The sequence below is a fragment of the Syngnathus acus genome, chromosome 16 (assembly GCF_901709675.1).
Source record: "Syngnathus acus chromosome 16, fSynAcu1.2, whole genome shotgun sequence".
NCBI lineage: Eukaryota > Metazoa > Chordata > Actinopteri > Syngnathiformes > Syngnathidae > Syngnathus > Syngnathus acus.
Genome location: NC_051101.1, coordinates 13,108,872 through 13,124,904, shown reverse-complemented (window position 1 = coordinate 13,124,904; position 16,033 = coordinate 13,108,872). Strand labels below are relative to the sequence as shown.

General features: G+C 44.8%; 3 protein-coding genes, 1 long non-coding RNA gene and 3 other non-coding genes across 11 annotated transcripts in view; 6 read left to right on the top strand and 1 right to left on the bottom strand.

Annotated features, from left to right (window-relative positions):
• Positions 1-126: 126 nt before the first annotated feature.
• dctn3 (dynactin 3 (p22)) lies at positions 127-2,202 on the top strand. 2 transcript variants are annotated; one of them, XM_037273787.1, is made up of 7 exons: positions 127-298; positions 832-916; positions 985-1,071; positions 1,146-1,229; positions 1,294-1,352; positions 1,428-1,487; positions 1,727-2,202. In XM_037273787.1, exons 1-7 carry the CDS (start codon positions 197-199, stop codon positions 1,811-1,813), a joined length of 564 nt encoding a protein of 187 aa, XP_037129682.1. In that variant the 5' UTR covers positions 127-196; the 3' UTR covers positions 1,814-2,202. The 2 variants fall into 2 exon arrangements, with proteins under 2 accessions (XP_037129682.1, XP_037129680.1); XM_037273785.1 differs by having other exon boundaries at positions 1,294-1,487.
• Positions 917-5,472, bottom strand: LOC119135835. The gene is made up of 2 exons (XR_005100616.1): positions 5,333-5,472; positions 917-1,448 (listed from the first exon to the last, which is right to left on the bottom strand). It is a non-coding gene; the product is annotated as an uncharacterized LOC119135835 (long non-coding RNA).
• nt5c3a (5'-nucleotidase, cytosolic IIIA) lies at positions 2,609-8,235 on the top strand. 2 transcript variants are annotated; one of them, XM_037273783.1, is made up of 8 exons: positions 2,609-2,814; positions 5,455-5,553; positions 5,663-5,732; positions 5,804-5,936; positions 6,029-6,118; positions 6,183-6,345; positions 6,714-6,914; positions 6,990-8,235. In XM_037273783.1, exons 1-8 carry the CDS (start codon positions 2,677-2,679, stop codon positions 7,089-7,091), a joined length of 996 nt encoding a protein of 331 aa, XP_037129678.1. In that variant the 5' UTR covers positions 2,609-2,676; the 3' UTR covers positions 7,092-8,235. The 2 variants fall into 2 exon arrangements, with proteins under 2 accessions (XP_037129678.1, XP_037129679.1); XM_037273784.1 differs by lacking the exon at positions 2,609-2,814 and adding an exon at positions 4,703-4,810 and having other exon boundaries at positions 6,990-8,233.
• A 159-nt stretch (positions 8,236-8,394) lies between these two features.
• trnap-agg lies at positions 8,395-8,466 on the top strand. The gene has a single exon. It is a non-coding gene; the product is annotated as a tRNA-Pro (tRNA).
• Positions 8,467-8,747: 281 nt separating this feature from the next.
• trnap-agg lies at positions 8,748-8,819 on the top strand. Its single transcript has one exon. It is a non-coding gene; the product is annotated as a tRNA-Pro (tRNA).
• Positions 8,820-9,115: 296 nt separating this feature from the next.
• On the top strand, positions 9,116-9,187 carry trnap-agg. The gene has a single exon. It is a non-coding gene; the product is annotated as a tRNA-Pro (tRNA).
• Positions 9,188-9,684: 497 nt separating this feature from the next.
• The window catches only part of bbs9 (Bardet-Biedl syndrome 9), a 46,786-nt gene continuing 40,437 nt past the window's right edge, over positions 9,685-16,033 (top strand). For 2 of the 3 annotated variants that reach the window (XM_037273946.1, XM_037273945.1), the window contains exons 1-8: positions 9,685-9,819; positions 10,511-10,622; positions 10,695-10,851; positions 11,877-11,941; positions 12,010-12,123; positions 13,932-14,106; positions 14,787-14,871; positions 15,410-15,593. In XM_037273946.1, the coding sequence (XP_037129841.1) occupies positions 10,511-10,622; positions 10,695-10,851; positions 11,877-11,941; positions 12,010-12,123; positions 13,932-14,106; positions 14,787-14,871; positions 15,410-15,593 (892 nt within the window). In that variant the 5' untranslated portion in view covers positions 9,685-9,819. Of the gene's footprint in view, positions 9,820-10,510; positions 10,623-10,694; positions 10,852-11,683; positions 11,746-11,876; positions 11,942-12,009; positions 12,124-13,931; positions 14,107-14,786; positions 14,872-15,409; positions 15,594-16,033 lie in introns of those variants that run through there. The other variant, XM_037273947.1, reaches the window with a different exon arrangement.

The following is a 16,033-nucleotide window of genomic DNA, read 5'->3' as shown; positions in this document are numbered from 1 at the left end:
CAAGCAGAAGCGCCACTTTTATTGTACATTAAAAACGTTTAAAATATTTGAAAACCTGTTGTATTATTTATTTATATTATTTTATAATATTTTACTGCGATGTGACGTCATCAATATGCGTCCGCGCATGAAAAAGACGTGGCCGATTGAGGGCTGTTTGGGTCCTCCCGTTTTGTTGGCAAAAGAAGCTTAGAAAATGGACAAAAAAGCGGCGGTAGATAATGTAGAAATGCGCCTACAGGCACTGGAGACTCGTATATACGGAGACAGAAGGAATAAAAGTTCGAAACCATTAAAGGTTTGTTTTCAGGTTTATATTTGTTTATAGGTGTGGCCAAGCTAAGAAGCTAACTAGCTGCGAGTCTAGCAAAGCTAACGATCGCCGATCATTTTTCCCACTGTCCAATATTTACACGAATCAGTGTGCAGTAATTCAGTAATGTGGTATTTCTGTGCGGTGTGTCATGTAGTTTCCTTAATGTCATGTTAGCGATATGTTTTTAACGTCGGTGTCAAGATAGTTAGATTTAGCTGGTCACAATAGATTGGGGGGAGTTTAGATAGTTTTCAGCAATCGACGTGTATTTGAATTAGTGTTAAATTGTCAGATCGCGTATGTCGGGGTGAAAGTTGAACTTCTTTCGATGCAATTTGTTAAACTAAAGCAAAGTTGACACATCTGTAGCTTAAGGCAATCTTGGTGCGGTGTCATATGATCCAACATTTAATGCCCTGCTACAGTGGCTGCTTTTTGTGTGCTTGCTTGCTCGTAACTAATGCATTTACAAACGGAGAGCTTAATGTCATGAATAATTGTCTTCTGTTTTGCAGTGTGCTGAGTCCCTCGCAAGAATTCAAGCTGGCCTGACCAACACGGCCAACAAGAGGGAGCGAGTCAAGATCCTGCACAAGAAGAGTGAGTCACACAGCCTTTATTAAAATCAGATTAGCTTCAGCTTCTAATGAATTTTTATATTTGCGCAGTTGAGGACCTGATGAAGTACCTGGACCCTCAGTTCACCGACCACATCGCTGTGCCTGACACCATGAAGCTGGAGTTTATTCTCGCCGGTGAGAAATGCAAAAATACAAATGCTGAATTATCTTGACATGGATATTTTAACTTACTATCATGTGGCCTACAGAGGAGGACTTCCTGATTTCCCAGGCTGCTTTGCTGGAGCAGGCCAGCAATTTGCAGCCGCTGCTGGAGAGCACCTACATCCGAGGTAACCCCGTTTTGTTGTCGTCTTATTTGTCAGAATGTAAATAGTAACAGTGTATGTCTTCCAGATGTTCCCGAGCACTCGACCAAGCTCCAGCGTCTCTCCCAGATTCATATCAAACAGCAGGTAGAAGAAAGATGCACACCATGTTCTGTCGTTTGGGTTTTGCCTTCGGAGAGCTCACTGTCGGCTCTATTACAGGACCAGGCGGATGTTCAGTCGCTGGAAGTAAAGAAGCTTTTTGAGGAATACAACAAAATGGTACTTCTACAAATACCATAAAGCATAACTGAGGGACTAAAAAAAGCCTGTTAGCGTGACCTAATTATTTTACATGTGAAACCAGTATAGAATATGTACTACTAATTTAAAACACACAAAACATAAGAAAAAACTACTCGGGGCATAATTTACTAATTAGAATGAGTATTACAGAGTACCAAGCTGGGACAGTCATTTCTGTAAAAAAAAAAAATTAAACAGTGTCTTTGTATTGTCAGATGTTCCTGCTGTCCAAGCAGTTCACCCAGTGGGACGAGAACCTGAGGAAGCTGGAGGAGGCCAAGGGCATCCGGCCCGTGGAGTAACTCCCATTTGTGATGAATTGGGTAGCTTTATGACGTGGAAAAAATACAAAGCAATTTTGGAAGTGTTGAGTTGCTAGCCTGAAGAAAACAAAATGAAACAACAGAAGGCATATGACTCTTCATCAGCTGTCTGGAAGATTTTACTCCCCACACATGACAGCTCCGAGTCACCCTGCTCTTATTTATTTGTACACATGCTACTCTTACTGTATTTTGTTAGATTTACTCGCATTCCAGCTCATCTCCTGCAAGTTGAGTCATAAGACTGAGCACCTGACCTGCATAATTCTTTTCCTGTCCGTTTGTCTCCTGACATGGACAATGCCTCTGTTTGTTTCAAGATGTCACAACGTGACTGCGGTTAATCAAATAAAAAAGGTTTTATTGGACTACTGTTTTCCTGTGCGAAGTATGACTTCTCTATTTCACTGTAATACAGTATCCCCCAGTCAGCAATTGTGGAATTGCTGATCTGTGGAGGATGTTCATTCAATTTTTTAATTTTGTTGGGGGGGAAAAAAATATGCCTTAATTAGAGACATGGCAAAAGATTATAGTAATGTTGAATGGCACTTTTCTGGCTTAAAACACCTCCCAAAAATACAAAGAAAAAATTGGTGGAATCGCTCTTCACCTCCACTACATTTACATGATTAGACAAAACAGAAGGAAAAAAATATTAATTTAACTGAGTTATTTTCTATTTTTACGCGGATTTTGGCCATGCGCGCGCCAGTCCGGAAACAGCCCCACATTGTTGCCTGTGACGTCACCAGCAAGCGAACGAGCGCCAACCAAACGAGAAGGGAACTTCACACGAGGGTTCATCTTGGCGAAGGCGGCGGACTTCCGATCGTGCCGCTATGGACCGGACTGCCGTCGTCAAAGTGGGCGCCGCGGCTAGCGCGAGCGTGTGCGCCCTGTTCGGCGGCGTGGTTCTGGCCCAATACATCGTCGCCAAGAAGAAGCGAGCGGGCAAAAAGACAAGAATCATCGAAATGGTGAGCTTGGAAGCTACCTTACAGCTACACGGGGCAGCGTCAAGTTAGCAGGTGGCATGCGCAGGAAGTGGACACTACTTGATTTCAAAATAAAACTTTGATATTTTCACGTCTATCCTAGCAAGACGACACCGTATATCATATGAAATTCTAATGTTTTTAATGTAATGAAATCAGCCGCAGCCTTTATCAGTACATTCCACATTATTTTATACATATTGGACCGCACAAACTTATTTTGAAGGAGGCCAGAGGCTGTTTCGTTTCCTTAACAAAGGTGACTTTAGTGTTTCACGCACGCGCGGATGACCCCCCAATATCAGCAACAGCAGCTGTTTTAGAGGTCACTAGCAGCTAGCTTTTTAGTCTACACAAGTGCATAAGAGGCTTTTGAGGTGACAGTGAGCCCCCGGTTGTGTTTTTTGCCCATCGATACTTACTGCTTCAATTGTCGGACATGCATGTCATGCTGCTAGCAGTAAACCACCAAGCAGGAATCAATGGAGGTGGCTACAACACTTGCACAGTCCATCACAGCTGAGCTATTAAAAGTGTGTTATTTAGTTTTAACTTAATGTCTGTGTAGTTCATTTATACCTGCAGCAGGAGGCCCCGCCGCCCTCCTTCATATACAGTATATGATTCATGTAGGAGGTATTCAGCCCTGCCCTGACACTTAGAATTTGACATTCCAGTCATCTGTGACTCACCGGCGTTTGGTCGCCTTCGGCAGTCACGTGCTCGGGGGACAAAAGGGACGCATGCAAGACCAACAACACAAACGAGGACACAAATCGTGTCGCTGGTCATGTGAGCTGCAGCATGCTTGGGCTGCAAATAACAAAACAAAATACTTTACTTCAGTGAATGTCAAAAATCTTTTTTTGTTTGTCCTAACGGCAGCTCCAAAATATTATAAGGAAAAGTGGAGTAATATATATAAAAGTTAGAACGTTAAAAAAAGTTCATAGATACCGTTGGTAACCAGCAGAGGGTGCTGCTGTCACAAATCTGTACGCAACCGTCAGAATGGTTTTGAAATGGAATATTAAGAGCTCTGAACCTAACCTTGTCCTCCCTCACCCCTATCAGTAGCACCAGATGCCGGTCACCGTGGCAACCGGAGCGGCTTCCCCATAATGCAATATTTAAGGCCTTTATATTGTAGATAAAGATATATCAGTCTGCATGCACTTTTAGTTTTTTACCCCCTAATTCTCAAATGGCCAGAAACTGTTTTTTTATGGGGAAAAAAAACCCAACAACTTATAAACAAGTGCGACTTAGCGCAATAAAATTCACATTGAACTGAAAGCCACCTGTAACTTCCACACGCACATATACTAGAATTAAAAGTCTTGTTATTGTCCGCCGCATGTTTATTGTAAACAGATGCAGAAGCTCTGGCTGATGCAACCTGGTCCATGTATGTTATCGTGGTGTAACCGGAGAGCTTTGACCTACGTATTGGCTCAACCTATGTGAAACATTCCTCTTGGCTCGCATTTGCGTCCTTGTCATGCGAGGGAGATCGTTCTGCTGAACTCGACCCGGACATGTTGTTGTTTTTTTGGTGTTGGATATGCTAAGTAGCAGCCGTATTTATTTATATGTCTGCACAATGGGTGTGTCTGTAATGAGACACACCCAATGACGCTTAACCTGACCTTAACCCTTTCGTTGCCGCTCGAGTAATGCGTGAGTGTGCTTCAAATGTGCGTGTTCGGCAGATGCTGTCATTGAGCGTAAAGTCAAAGGTAACATGACAACAAGGGCAGATTACAACCTCTTTTTTCCCCCCACACTCCTCCACATTTCTATTTATACACACTGGTGTGAGAGTGTGAGTTTGTGTTGACATGGATCAAATGTTAAGTGCGTGGGTAAGGGCGGGATCTCGTTCGCTACCCTCCCCGCCTTCTACAAGTATATAAAGGCTCTTTAGCCACACATTCTTTTCTTCGCTCTTGTTTTCCACAGACTACACAGCCTGGCGGTAAGTGTGTGTGTGTGTGTGTGTGTGTGTGTGTGTGTGTGTGTGTGTGTGTGTGTGTGTGTGTGTGTGTGTGTGTGTGTGTGTGTGTGTGTGTGTGTGTGTGTGTGTGTGTGTGTGTGTGTGTGTGTGTGTGTGTGTGTGTGTGTGTGTGTGTGTGTGTGTGTGTGTGTGTGTGTGTGTGTGTGTGTGTGTGTGTGTGTGTGTGTGTGTGTGTGTGTGTGTGTGTGTCAACTGTCACCCTTCTATAACTGCAGCTTAATCATCAACTTTAAATCTTGAGGTAACGTAATGCCGCACGGCTTCCTCAGAATGAGAAGATGGAGTTTGATAGATTTGTTCTCAATTGATTTCAACACTAGAAATTGGTTTACATTGTACAACAATAATTATCGAGGAGCCAATAGTATTTGACTATATTTGGATATACGTTTTTTTCTACCCGACAACAAGGACTTGGAGGTGTGGTTTGTTAGTTTATGAAACGTTACTTCATGGCAAGACGGAACATATCCTCCAACATACCTCTTCAGCATGCTCCTGGTCCTGTCGCTAACGTCGTATATGAAATCGAGGCGTGGTCAGGCACGATGCAATCACTTCGAATCATGTCACTCCAGTGATGTCGTCTCCTGTTCCGCTTTCAGATGCCTCAGTTCGAGAAGAAGACGGTGCACATGAGGGACCCCGAGAGGGTGGAGCAGATCATCTGCGGCCTCATCAAGGGAGGAGCCTCCAAACTTCAGGTGGGTCCAACTCTGACACCTGCTGGCGATGAAATGCAAGTGCAGCATTCGACATGTACAGCCATGACCCCAATTGGTCTTCACGTGGTCCTCCCCCCTCCCCTCGCAGGTCATCACTGACTTTGACATGACGCTAAGCAAGTTCGCCATCAACGGCAAACGCTGTCCAACGTGCCACAGTGAGTCCACGTCGCGATCAAACCTGCAGTTTGAGCGTGTAGTTGTAACACGTGGGTGTTCTCGCTCCCAGACATCATCGACAACTGCAGCCTGGTGACGGAGGAATGTCGCCAGAAGCTCCTGCAGCTCAAGAACAAGTACTACCCCATCGAGATCGACCCCAACCTCACCATGGAGGAGAAATACCCCTTCATGGTGGAGTGGTGAGCTGCTTGGCTTCACGTCGCACGCAATTCCTGATACCGTAATGTTGCGTCTTTTCATCGTATTTGATGTTCCGCCCGTGTCTGTTCAGGTATTTCAAGTCTCACACGCTTTTAGTGGAGCAGAGGTTAGAGAAGGACAAACTGGCCCAAGTGGTGCGAGACTCTGACGCCGCACTCAGGTACCCCCCCACCCCCCTCCCAAAATGAAGCGAATTAAAAAAATATTTTTCATTTATTTTCTAGGGAAGGCTTCGAGCAGTTCTTCGACCGGCTGCACCAGCACAACGTTCCCGTCTTCGTCTTCTCTGCCGGCCTGGGGGACGTCCTGGAGGAGATCATCCGCCAGGCGGGCGTCTACCACCCCAACATCAAGGTGGTGTCCAACTTTATGGACTTTGACGACAACGTGAGTTCATAAAAATGACACTTGCACTCAGGAAATTGACGTCACTTTTTGTTTGCGCACAACACTGTAAAGATATTTGATATTATTTAGTCCATGTGTCAAACTAGTTTTTATTTGTTGAGGTTAGCTGTAAAACTGCCACCTAAAAAAATGACACATTGCATATTTAAAAAGCAAAATGTTCAGCCAAACCATATCATTTAGTTTTACAAAAAAAGACCACTAGCTTTATGCTAGCATATAATGGGAAACGACATAGACGGGCTAATGGAATTTAGCATAGATGAACAACTGCTAATTTATCACACACCGAATGGGAACGATATAAAAAATGTATTTCAGAGTCTTGCACGTGGTTGTCGTTGCAGGGCGTGCTGCGAGGCTTCAAAGGCGAGCTGATCCACGTGTACAACAAGCACGACGGCGCCCTGCGCAACACCGACTACTTCAAGCAGCTGAAGGAAAACTGCAACATCATCCTGATGGGAGACTCGCTGGGCGACCTTAGCATGGCCGACGGCGTGCCCAACGTGGAGAACATCCTCAAAGTCGGCTTCCTCAACGACAAGGTACGACGTTGGAAGAGAGTGCTATTCTGTATGACGTCTTCCTTTCGAAACGTGTAACCTCGGGTCCCTCGGCAGGTGGAGGAGCGTCTGGATAAATATTTGGACTCTTATGACATCGTCCTGGTGAAGGACGAGACCTTGGAAGTGCCCAACGCCATCCTCCAGAAGGTCCTCTAACTTCCTCTTTGGACCACCACCCCCTTTTTTTTTTTTTTTTAGTCCCATGCCTACTTCAACGCCTTTGTACATTTCCCGTTGGACACTTTTAAATGCGCAGCACAACTTTTGGGTTTTTGTGACGCACTCTCGCTTCATCTCGTGGACAGCGCATCACACTGCAGGACAGTGAACCGCCACAAATTTGGGGTTCAGCATTTTTTGCGATTATTTTCAATATCCACAATCGGGCTTGATCTTTATCTGGGTTCACTGTACAGCATTGATTTTTTTTTTTTTATTAAAAAAAAGATAAAAATCTGCGGAAATTAGCATGACGTCAAGCTAATTAGAAACAAACATCAGCTACACACAGAGCAGCAACACATCCAAAACGAATATACACCTTTTCAAGTATTCCTTTGCGCCTGCTCTCACTTTCTTGCCTTCAAGGAACGGGAAGCTATTACGTAACATCCAGAAGACTCCCTTGCGTGCGCAGTTCTCGAAATAAGAGGCAAACCTGGGACACTGTATTTGTTTATTGTATGGTTGTCTTTGTGTACCATAACGTGTGTAACGGACCAGGAAGAAGCAGGAGGACCTTGGAAAATGATTCGAATGGAAATGAAAACGGCTGTCCTTGATTGACTTTGGGAGGATGTGATCTGAAGAAATGCACTTTAAGATAGGTGTGAATAGCTGTAGGATTTAGTTCACATATGTTTGAGTCAGTAGACGTATGATGTATCAAACAAACACACAAAAAAGCCATGTTTACTTTCGTTCAGCCTTTTAAAGCCCCCTCTGCTTAGAAGAAGCACTTTATTCTACATCGTCACAACGGGCAGAAACCCACGCTAAACACACACACACACCAAAGTTCAACATCGTCAAAAGAACGTGATTTTTTTTGCTTTGTGTTTTACATGTGCTGCTATCACCTGCATGTTGCCTTTTCTCAGCAAAGAACAGATGGAAACATTTCCTTATTCTGTATATCATTGCAGCAGGGAATAATGTCAATAACGTGTCTGTAGACCTTGTGTGGAAATGTTTTCAAAAGTAGAGTCATGTGTTGTATTTTTATAAGCAGATTGTTTTTGTTTCTTTCTCTGATGGTGTGAATTAGAAATGAAATATAACATTGTATTATGAGCACGTTTTACTTTGTTTCGTAACGAAAGTGGAGTTTTCAAAGGGGTTGCAATTCATTAGAAGGCCGCGAGGCGGCAGCAAAATGCCAAACTACAACCCGGCTCCTTTGACGTGGCACAAATTGATAGTTAGGAACAAGAACAAAAACATCTGGCCAGATGTGTGTGGCTCGTTGGTCTAGGGGTATGATTCTCGCTTAGGGTGCGAGAGGTCCCGGGTTCAAATCCCGGACGAGCCCTTCCTTTTATATATTTTTTCTGTAATCTCAATTTGTCTCACTATTAGTAATTTGGACCTCTAAAATTACACATTACATACACACATTCATTGAATTATGTGTTCAATGTGTTAAGATCGAAATTTACATGACTAAATCCCTTACTACTTGTATTGAGTGAAGTTGTGAGCCATTAACTTAAAACGGTTAAAGACTCAATTTCCCATCATGCACCTGTGATCCGCGCTTGCGCACGACTGACTTTTCTGCAACTGTTATAGTACATCTGGCCAGATGTGTGTGGCTCGTTGGTCTAGGGGTATGATTCTCGCTTAGGGTGCGAGAGGTCCCGGGTTCAAATCCCGGACGAGCCCTTTCTTTTATACATTTTTTGTAATCAATTTATCTCACTATTACAACCATTTGCAGCTCTAAAATTACACCTTACATTACACACACACATTCATTTAAACTTATTTGTTGTTATGTGTTCAATGAGCTAAGATCAAATTTTACATTACTAAATCCTTTACTACTTATATTGAGTGAAGCTGTGAGCCATTAACTTAAAACGGTTAAAGACTCAATTTCCCATCATGCACCTGTCATCCGCGCTTGCGCATGACTGACTTTTCTGCGACTGTTAGAGTACATCTGGCCAGATGTGTGAGGCTCGTTGGTCTAGGGGTATGATTCTCGCTTAGGGTGCGAGAGGTCCCGGGTTCAAATCCCGGACGAGCCCTTCTTTTCATAAATGTTTTTGTAATGAATTTATCTCAGTATTACAACTATTCACAGCTCTATAATTACACATTACATGACACACACACATTCAGTTACACTTATTTGTTATGTGTTCAATGAGCTAAGATCAAATTTTACATTACTAAATCTTTCACTACTTATATTGAGTGAGGCTGTGAGCCATTAATTTAAAACAGTGAAAGACTCAATTTCCCACCATGCACTTGTCTTTCGCGCTCACGTATAACTGACGTTTGTACAGCTGCCAGAGTGCTAGACTACAAACTGGAATTGTTTTTGGTGACTTATTCGATGTATTTTCCATTGAATTCCTTGCTTTAGCTAATATAGCATTCCGTGTAATGTAAAACTTCAACAAGGGGAACGAAAATTGTTCCTAAACTAACGTAATGTGGTCCAATTTACCTCTCTAAATCATTTGCTTGCAAAAGAACTACTTTTCCCATCAGGCATTTCTTTCCCGCTCATGCGCACAATTGCCACGCCCGCTCCAGTTTGAGCGTCAGTGCCATGACAACAAGACGATGGCTTCAAGAGAGGAAATGTAATTTTTGCCACCGCGAGGCGTAATAAACCTGCGGGTTCGTCGGAGGCGTCGGTGAAGAAAAGGTGAGACACTCATTCCACCCGCTGGACGCTGGGTAACTCGCGGGGCTAGCTAATTAGCCGGACAAGCTAAAGTTAATACATTAGCGTTAGCTAATTCATTTGTGAACACGCCTTGATGAGTGAGCGTGTGAGGCTCCAAACTATTAGCGTGACTTATTTTAGTGCTCAAACGCGGACAATATGACCCTCACGTCAGGTCAGGGCACCATAAAGATAAGGAAGGAATCTGTGCTGACGCTCCACAGTTTGAGCGAGATATAAGAAAAGAATACATATGCTAAATGCCCGCGGAAAATCCACTAATTACTTTTTTTTTGGTCCGTTTAAGTCTTTTATCATTTGTAACTAAAAACAAGAGTATGTCTGGCTGCCAACTTTTGATCTTCAGTCAACAGAATTTGATATCACGAAACATGATTTCAAAGTGTATTCATTTATAAAATGAGTGTTTAATTTATCACTTTGCTGGATTAGTTGCCTGTTCCACCTGCTCAGTCAGCACTAATAAGAGCAAAGCTGCTTGCATTCTCAGGCTTGACACTCAACTTGTCACATGACTACTTATACTGCCTCCTCATTGGCTGCCGGCGTGGTATGACGTGCCCAACTTTTGAGTGACACCAGTTTCCTTCCCTTTTTAAACCTACTTGTGATTGAAATGAAAAATGTGTGATCTTCTCTGTGCTATTAGATGTCTCTGTTCAAGGCGCGGGATTGGTGGTCGGCAGCCCTCGGCGAAGGTGAAGAGTTTGACCAGGGATGCATGTGCGTTGGAGATGTGGATAACAGCGGCACGGGACACGGTAATGCAAAAGAAATTATGTTCAGGTCTTAGTCACGTCCGTCACATTAATAGTTTCTCGCTTCTTGTGCAGACAAGGTGGTGGTGGGTAGCTACATGGGAATGCTGCGGATCTTCTCCCCTCAGCCCGCCAAAGCCACCGAGGGGGCGCAAGGCTTGGCCGATGCGCAGCTCCTGGAGGTCCACCTCCAGAATGCCATCATCCAGGTGGAGCTGGGGAAGTTTGTCTCGTGAGTACATCTGGTTCTTATACAGAGGTGAAAAAAAGACGGACCTCTGCAAAAAGTGATGTGTTGCTGCCTTCATTCATGAGGCCACGGCAACATTTAGCAGCTTAATCCTCTTCCAATTAGCTTTAGCCTGATTTTCTTTACGCTTGGCGACTTGAGCAATAGATGCACGAGCCAAATTTAAACCACCTCAGTTTGTTTTTTTAACGTGTGATGAAGGTTGGTTAATTTATATTAAACACCTCAACCAGGTATTGTGGCAAAATCACTGAAATCATGTTTAAATTATTTAAATTAAATGGTTTAAAAAAAAATCTTTTTGAATTCTTATACAGTAAGGCTGGGCAATTATGGCAAAAATGTAAATATAAAAAAAGAATAATGGCGCTGTCAGCCAGTTTGCAGCAATGAAACGTGAGCTCTCTCGCTGAAAAAAGTTCTAGAAATCTCCACGGCGTCGCCTCCTTCCTTCCTTCCTTATTTCCTTCCTTCCCACAGCGCCGCGACGGTATTTGCTTTAAGCTGCGGTTCGCCAGTGCGGAATTCCTCCCAGGAATTCAGCAGGCAAGTCGGGCGGCGAGGTTGGCGAGTATAAATACTGGCGGGGCGACCGAGGCGCTGGGCAGATTTTTTTTTTTGTTCTTTCCCAGGATGAAAGAACACTTGTGGGATTGTCTTCCCCTTCCGTCGTGGTTGCTCCTTTTGGAAGACTGCGTTTTGTCCTGGCAAGACAAAAATCAACAAATTGTTCTGTCAGTCGAGAAGTCGCGTCATGGCTGCATCTGCTACACCACTTTAGTTTCACGCGGAGAGGCAAAAGCGAATATATTGCGGCGGCAAAGCACTACTTTTGTCTCAGTGAAGCTCCTTCATTCACTTAAACGTAGCTCCAAGGTGCCACAAGATAATGACAAAGCACTACTTTTGTCTAAATTAAGATGGATTTAAATTAATTTAAGTAGATTGAAAATCAGCCTTATTTCTGCTGTGATGATGATTATGTTTTTCTTTTTTTTTGTCCTCAGATGTTCAGATCTTCTCCACCTGTCTGTCCTTCACCCCAGGAGGCTGTCTGTCTTCTCCGTTCTTGGTACCCCCCCTTCGTTACGTGTCACTTCCTGTTTCAGTGGCGTTTTGTTGACGCGTGTGTGTGTTCAGGCACGGCGGGCAACGTGGAGCACGGCGACCAGTACCAGATCAAACTGGTCTACGAGCACAACCTGCAGAGGACCGCCTGCAACATGACATACGGAACCTTTGGAGGGGTCACGGGTAACGCACACATGCACACTTGAATGATGCTTTTTCATGCTTTTGGAAAAACCTTCGGGGACAGCCCTTCACTTGTCACAATCCAAGAAAAACACACACACACACACTCACACGGGAATCCCCTTTAAAGTGCACAAAATGACGATTCTAAATAAAGGCGGCTTTGTCCAGACACACGCGTGCATAATTGAGTGTGCGCATGTGGAATATGCCAGACTGTGGCTTGGCGTGATGGACCCCTGATTCACTCCTTGTTTACATGAGAGCCTTTCGCACCGCAGGAACTTTGTACCGGAACTTTGAAGAACTCTGGAGGAACTTTGCACGTGTTTATACTCATCTGAAATTAAGTTCCGAGGAAGTATTTTAGGATGCTGGGGGGGATTTGTACATTTTGTGTATGCATGTGTGTGCAAACACACACAAACACACACACACACACACACACACACACACACACACACACACACACACACACACACAGAGTTATACACGTACAGGCTTTTGCATGTCTATTATGTTTCACCACTAGAGGGCAGTGCCCGCCATTGCATTGCTGTATTTCTGCCATGGTTTTGTTAGCAGGTTTTATGCCAGGGACGATTTAAAAGATGCAGCAAAAGACTATATTTAATATGATTGTAATTCACTGTAACGTTAAGCAGTTTGAACATCAACAGAAACTTCAATTATGATTCAGTAAGTTGCGCAAAGAAGTTGGATAAAAAAAAGAAAATCCATTCAAGTACATTTTTAATACAAAACTCTTTTCTAGGATGAGAAACAAATGTTAGACACAACTTTAGTGTACCAGAGTCACTGAGTTAGAATGAATGAGATGCTGTTTAGTTTGGGAAATCCCTGCACCCCCCACCCTACCTGGGAGGGTCAGAGGTCATCTACAAGAAGCCATTAGAGTCTCTTTTTATCACACACACACACACAAGAACTTTGTGCCGGCGCTTTAACTTGACCTTAAAGCAAAACCACATCAGCACGGCGTCGTCCCGACTATTTTTAAACCGAGGTTATTATCTTTTATTGCTGTGTAATAAGTCAGCTCGTAGTGGACGTGAAGGATTGAATAACGCGGTCTTAAGCTAATAAACCAAAATAGAACGTATAGCCAGCCGCACGCTTTTATACTCCAGCATTGTGCCGCGCGCTCGACACACAAGACTCTCTGTCTCGCGCACGGCCATTAATGATGGCTTTTATTTCCATTATTCATGATCCCTTTCGGGAACGGCGGTTGGCAGGTCTGACCCACGGCTTTGAGGTTCTGAGTTCGAGTGCTTATGTGCGTGCCTGCGTGCGTGTGTGTCATTGTAATTGTATTGTGTTCTTGCCCACTGTGGAACATGCTCCTCACTCACACCCACACACACGTGTTTACACAGAGGAGGTGTGTTGGAGTGTGTGGCTTTTCTTTCCAAATCTCTGCTGATGGATGGTTTGTGTGCGTGTGTGTGTGTGTGTGCACTGTAGGCGGCTGTATCCCTGACCTCGACTTGACGGCAGCGAGAGTTCTAATGGCGCATTGAGGCCTAATTATAGTCGTCCGGTCACATCGCTGCTTTATGATGGTGTGTGTGTGTGTGTGCATGTGCTAAGGTGTTAATGGAGATATCAGACTGAGTTGGAGTGAGAAACACGTCTCGCTCCGCTGCTGAAGTGAAACAGGAGCGACATGTTTATTGCGTGTGTGTGTGGAGGTTAAAAAATGCACATCCATTTTTATTGATGAAATACATTGACCTAATGATTAATATAATGATTAACCCCGCCCCCTTTCCTCCTGCTGTCAGGTCACCACTCGCTGTGCATCCAGTCCATGGACGGCATGCTGATGTTTTTCGAGCAGGACAGCTACTCCTTCGGAAGGTTCCTTCCGGGCTTCCTGCTTCCCGGCCCGCTGGCCTACAACTCGCGGACGGACAGCTTCCTCACCGTGTCCTCGGCCCGCCAGCTGGAGAGCTACAAGTAGGTTTGGCTGACGACCGCCGTCGACACAAAACCTCGGCGAGTGGAAAAGAAAATGTGACAAACCGCAGAAATATTTGTGTTGCCGTTTTGAAAAGTGATGAACAAGGTGTGCGTTGTCAAGTGTGTGTGCGTGCGTGTGTGTGTTTTGGCCGGCACTATCTGGCCTCATATAAAGTTTAAGCAAACATTTGGTGTCGTCGCACTCCATGAAAGATGATCTCGCTGGAAGCAAATGCTTCTCAAGTCCGAGCACGGTCTCGCGCAGGAGTGCTCGTCAAGTTGCGCACAGGTGCAAAACCCAAAGCCAGCTCGGGCCGCTACGTGATGTTACATTCCGTGTCTTTGCGAAGCAAGCAAATCCCGTCGGCGGTTTCTAGGAAGCGCGCTTGCGCTCCACATCTGCGAGAGCGCTTCCCGCTCCCTTCGTGCGTATCGTTCACCAGCGCTGATGTTGGCGCTAATAGAGCGGGACGCACCGCATGAAACGTGTGGGCCGGGTGTCGGTCAGACCTGGCGGAGACGACGCGCAGCTGTCGAGTCATAAAAGTACTTTCAGGCGAAACATAGAATAGATACAATGAATTGTCCCACAGGAATTAGCGTAAAGTGAATTCACATGTTCCAGAGTCCAATTGTAAAATAAAAAAAAATAGCATAACATCCACTCTGCTCCTCAGGTACGAGACTCTGGCCGTGGCAACGGAGGCCGAAAGCCGTCAGGACCCTGACCAGCCCCTCAAAACCGGAGGCAAGAGGCTGACTGTGAGTTGTCACCCGCATTGACCCTCACCGTGATGTCACTCGTTCCCGCGTCGACCGTTAGCGCTCGTTAACGCTAACAAGCCCAATTTGCAAGAATAAACTCATTGACGCGACCCGTTTGACACTGCTGGCGTTGTTTTAGTTGTACTTGGCAGCGAGGCTCTTTACTTGCACTCCGCTGCCCTCCAATTAGCGGGCCGTATGTACCGTAGCATGCAGGTAACCACGGCAACAGACACTGATTTAAAGCACCGCGTAAAGAGTATTTACATGACAGGTACGAATGTAAACACGCCGCTAAAGGGGTCACAAAGAGTTGAATGGGAGTTATTTCATGGGAATGAGTGGGAGTCGTGCAGAAATGGACGGACGGAATTATTTATTTATTATATATTCTATTTTTATATTTATAATATAAGTTAAATTATATTTATATGACTGGTGGATGTGTCAATGGATTTTTAAAATGTATACTAGATGAAGAAAAAAATTCAAAAATATAGCGTTGACCAGGTTTTTTCTTTTTTCCCCCCACCAGCCCGACTGGACGTTGGTTCTGGGCGAGCAGGCCCTGGGCATCTCCGTGCCCTCCTTCTCCCACTCGTCCTCCTTCATCTTCATCCTGGGCGAGCGTAACCTCTACTGCCTGCGTGACAACGAGCAAATCCACTTCATGAAGAAGTTGGAGTTCAACCCCAGCTGCTTCCTGCCGTACGCCTCGCGTGAGTCCCTCATGAACACGTGCGCGCCTTTTGCTCCACTGATGGATGAGTTGGTTAGCGGTTGGATGGGAGGATGAGGAGGAGATGAATGGGTGATTGAGGATCATCTGATTGAGGACAAAAAGGCAGCGGGAAGTTGAGGTAGGCGTCATGGGAAATTTGTTCAAATCATGTATATACTTGACTTCACGTGTAAATTGTAACGGTCAGCAGGTGTGTGCGTTTCCTTTGTTAGCCACCAACACACAACCACACGTAACGTACTCTGTCATTTTGACCCCCCTCTCCTCGCTGGCCGCTGTATTTGACCCGCCGAGGTGTTTGTTTTGCGTGTGGTCGTCACCTCAGATCTCCCCTGGTGGTAGCCGCACCGCTCCTGGGATGGATGGGCACGTGTGTGAGTGTGTATGTACATGTGTGTGTTGTGTATAATGCAAGTC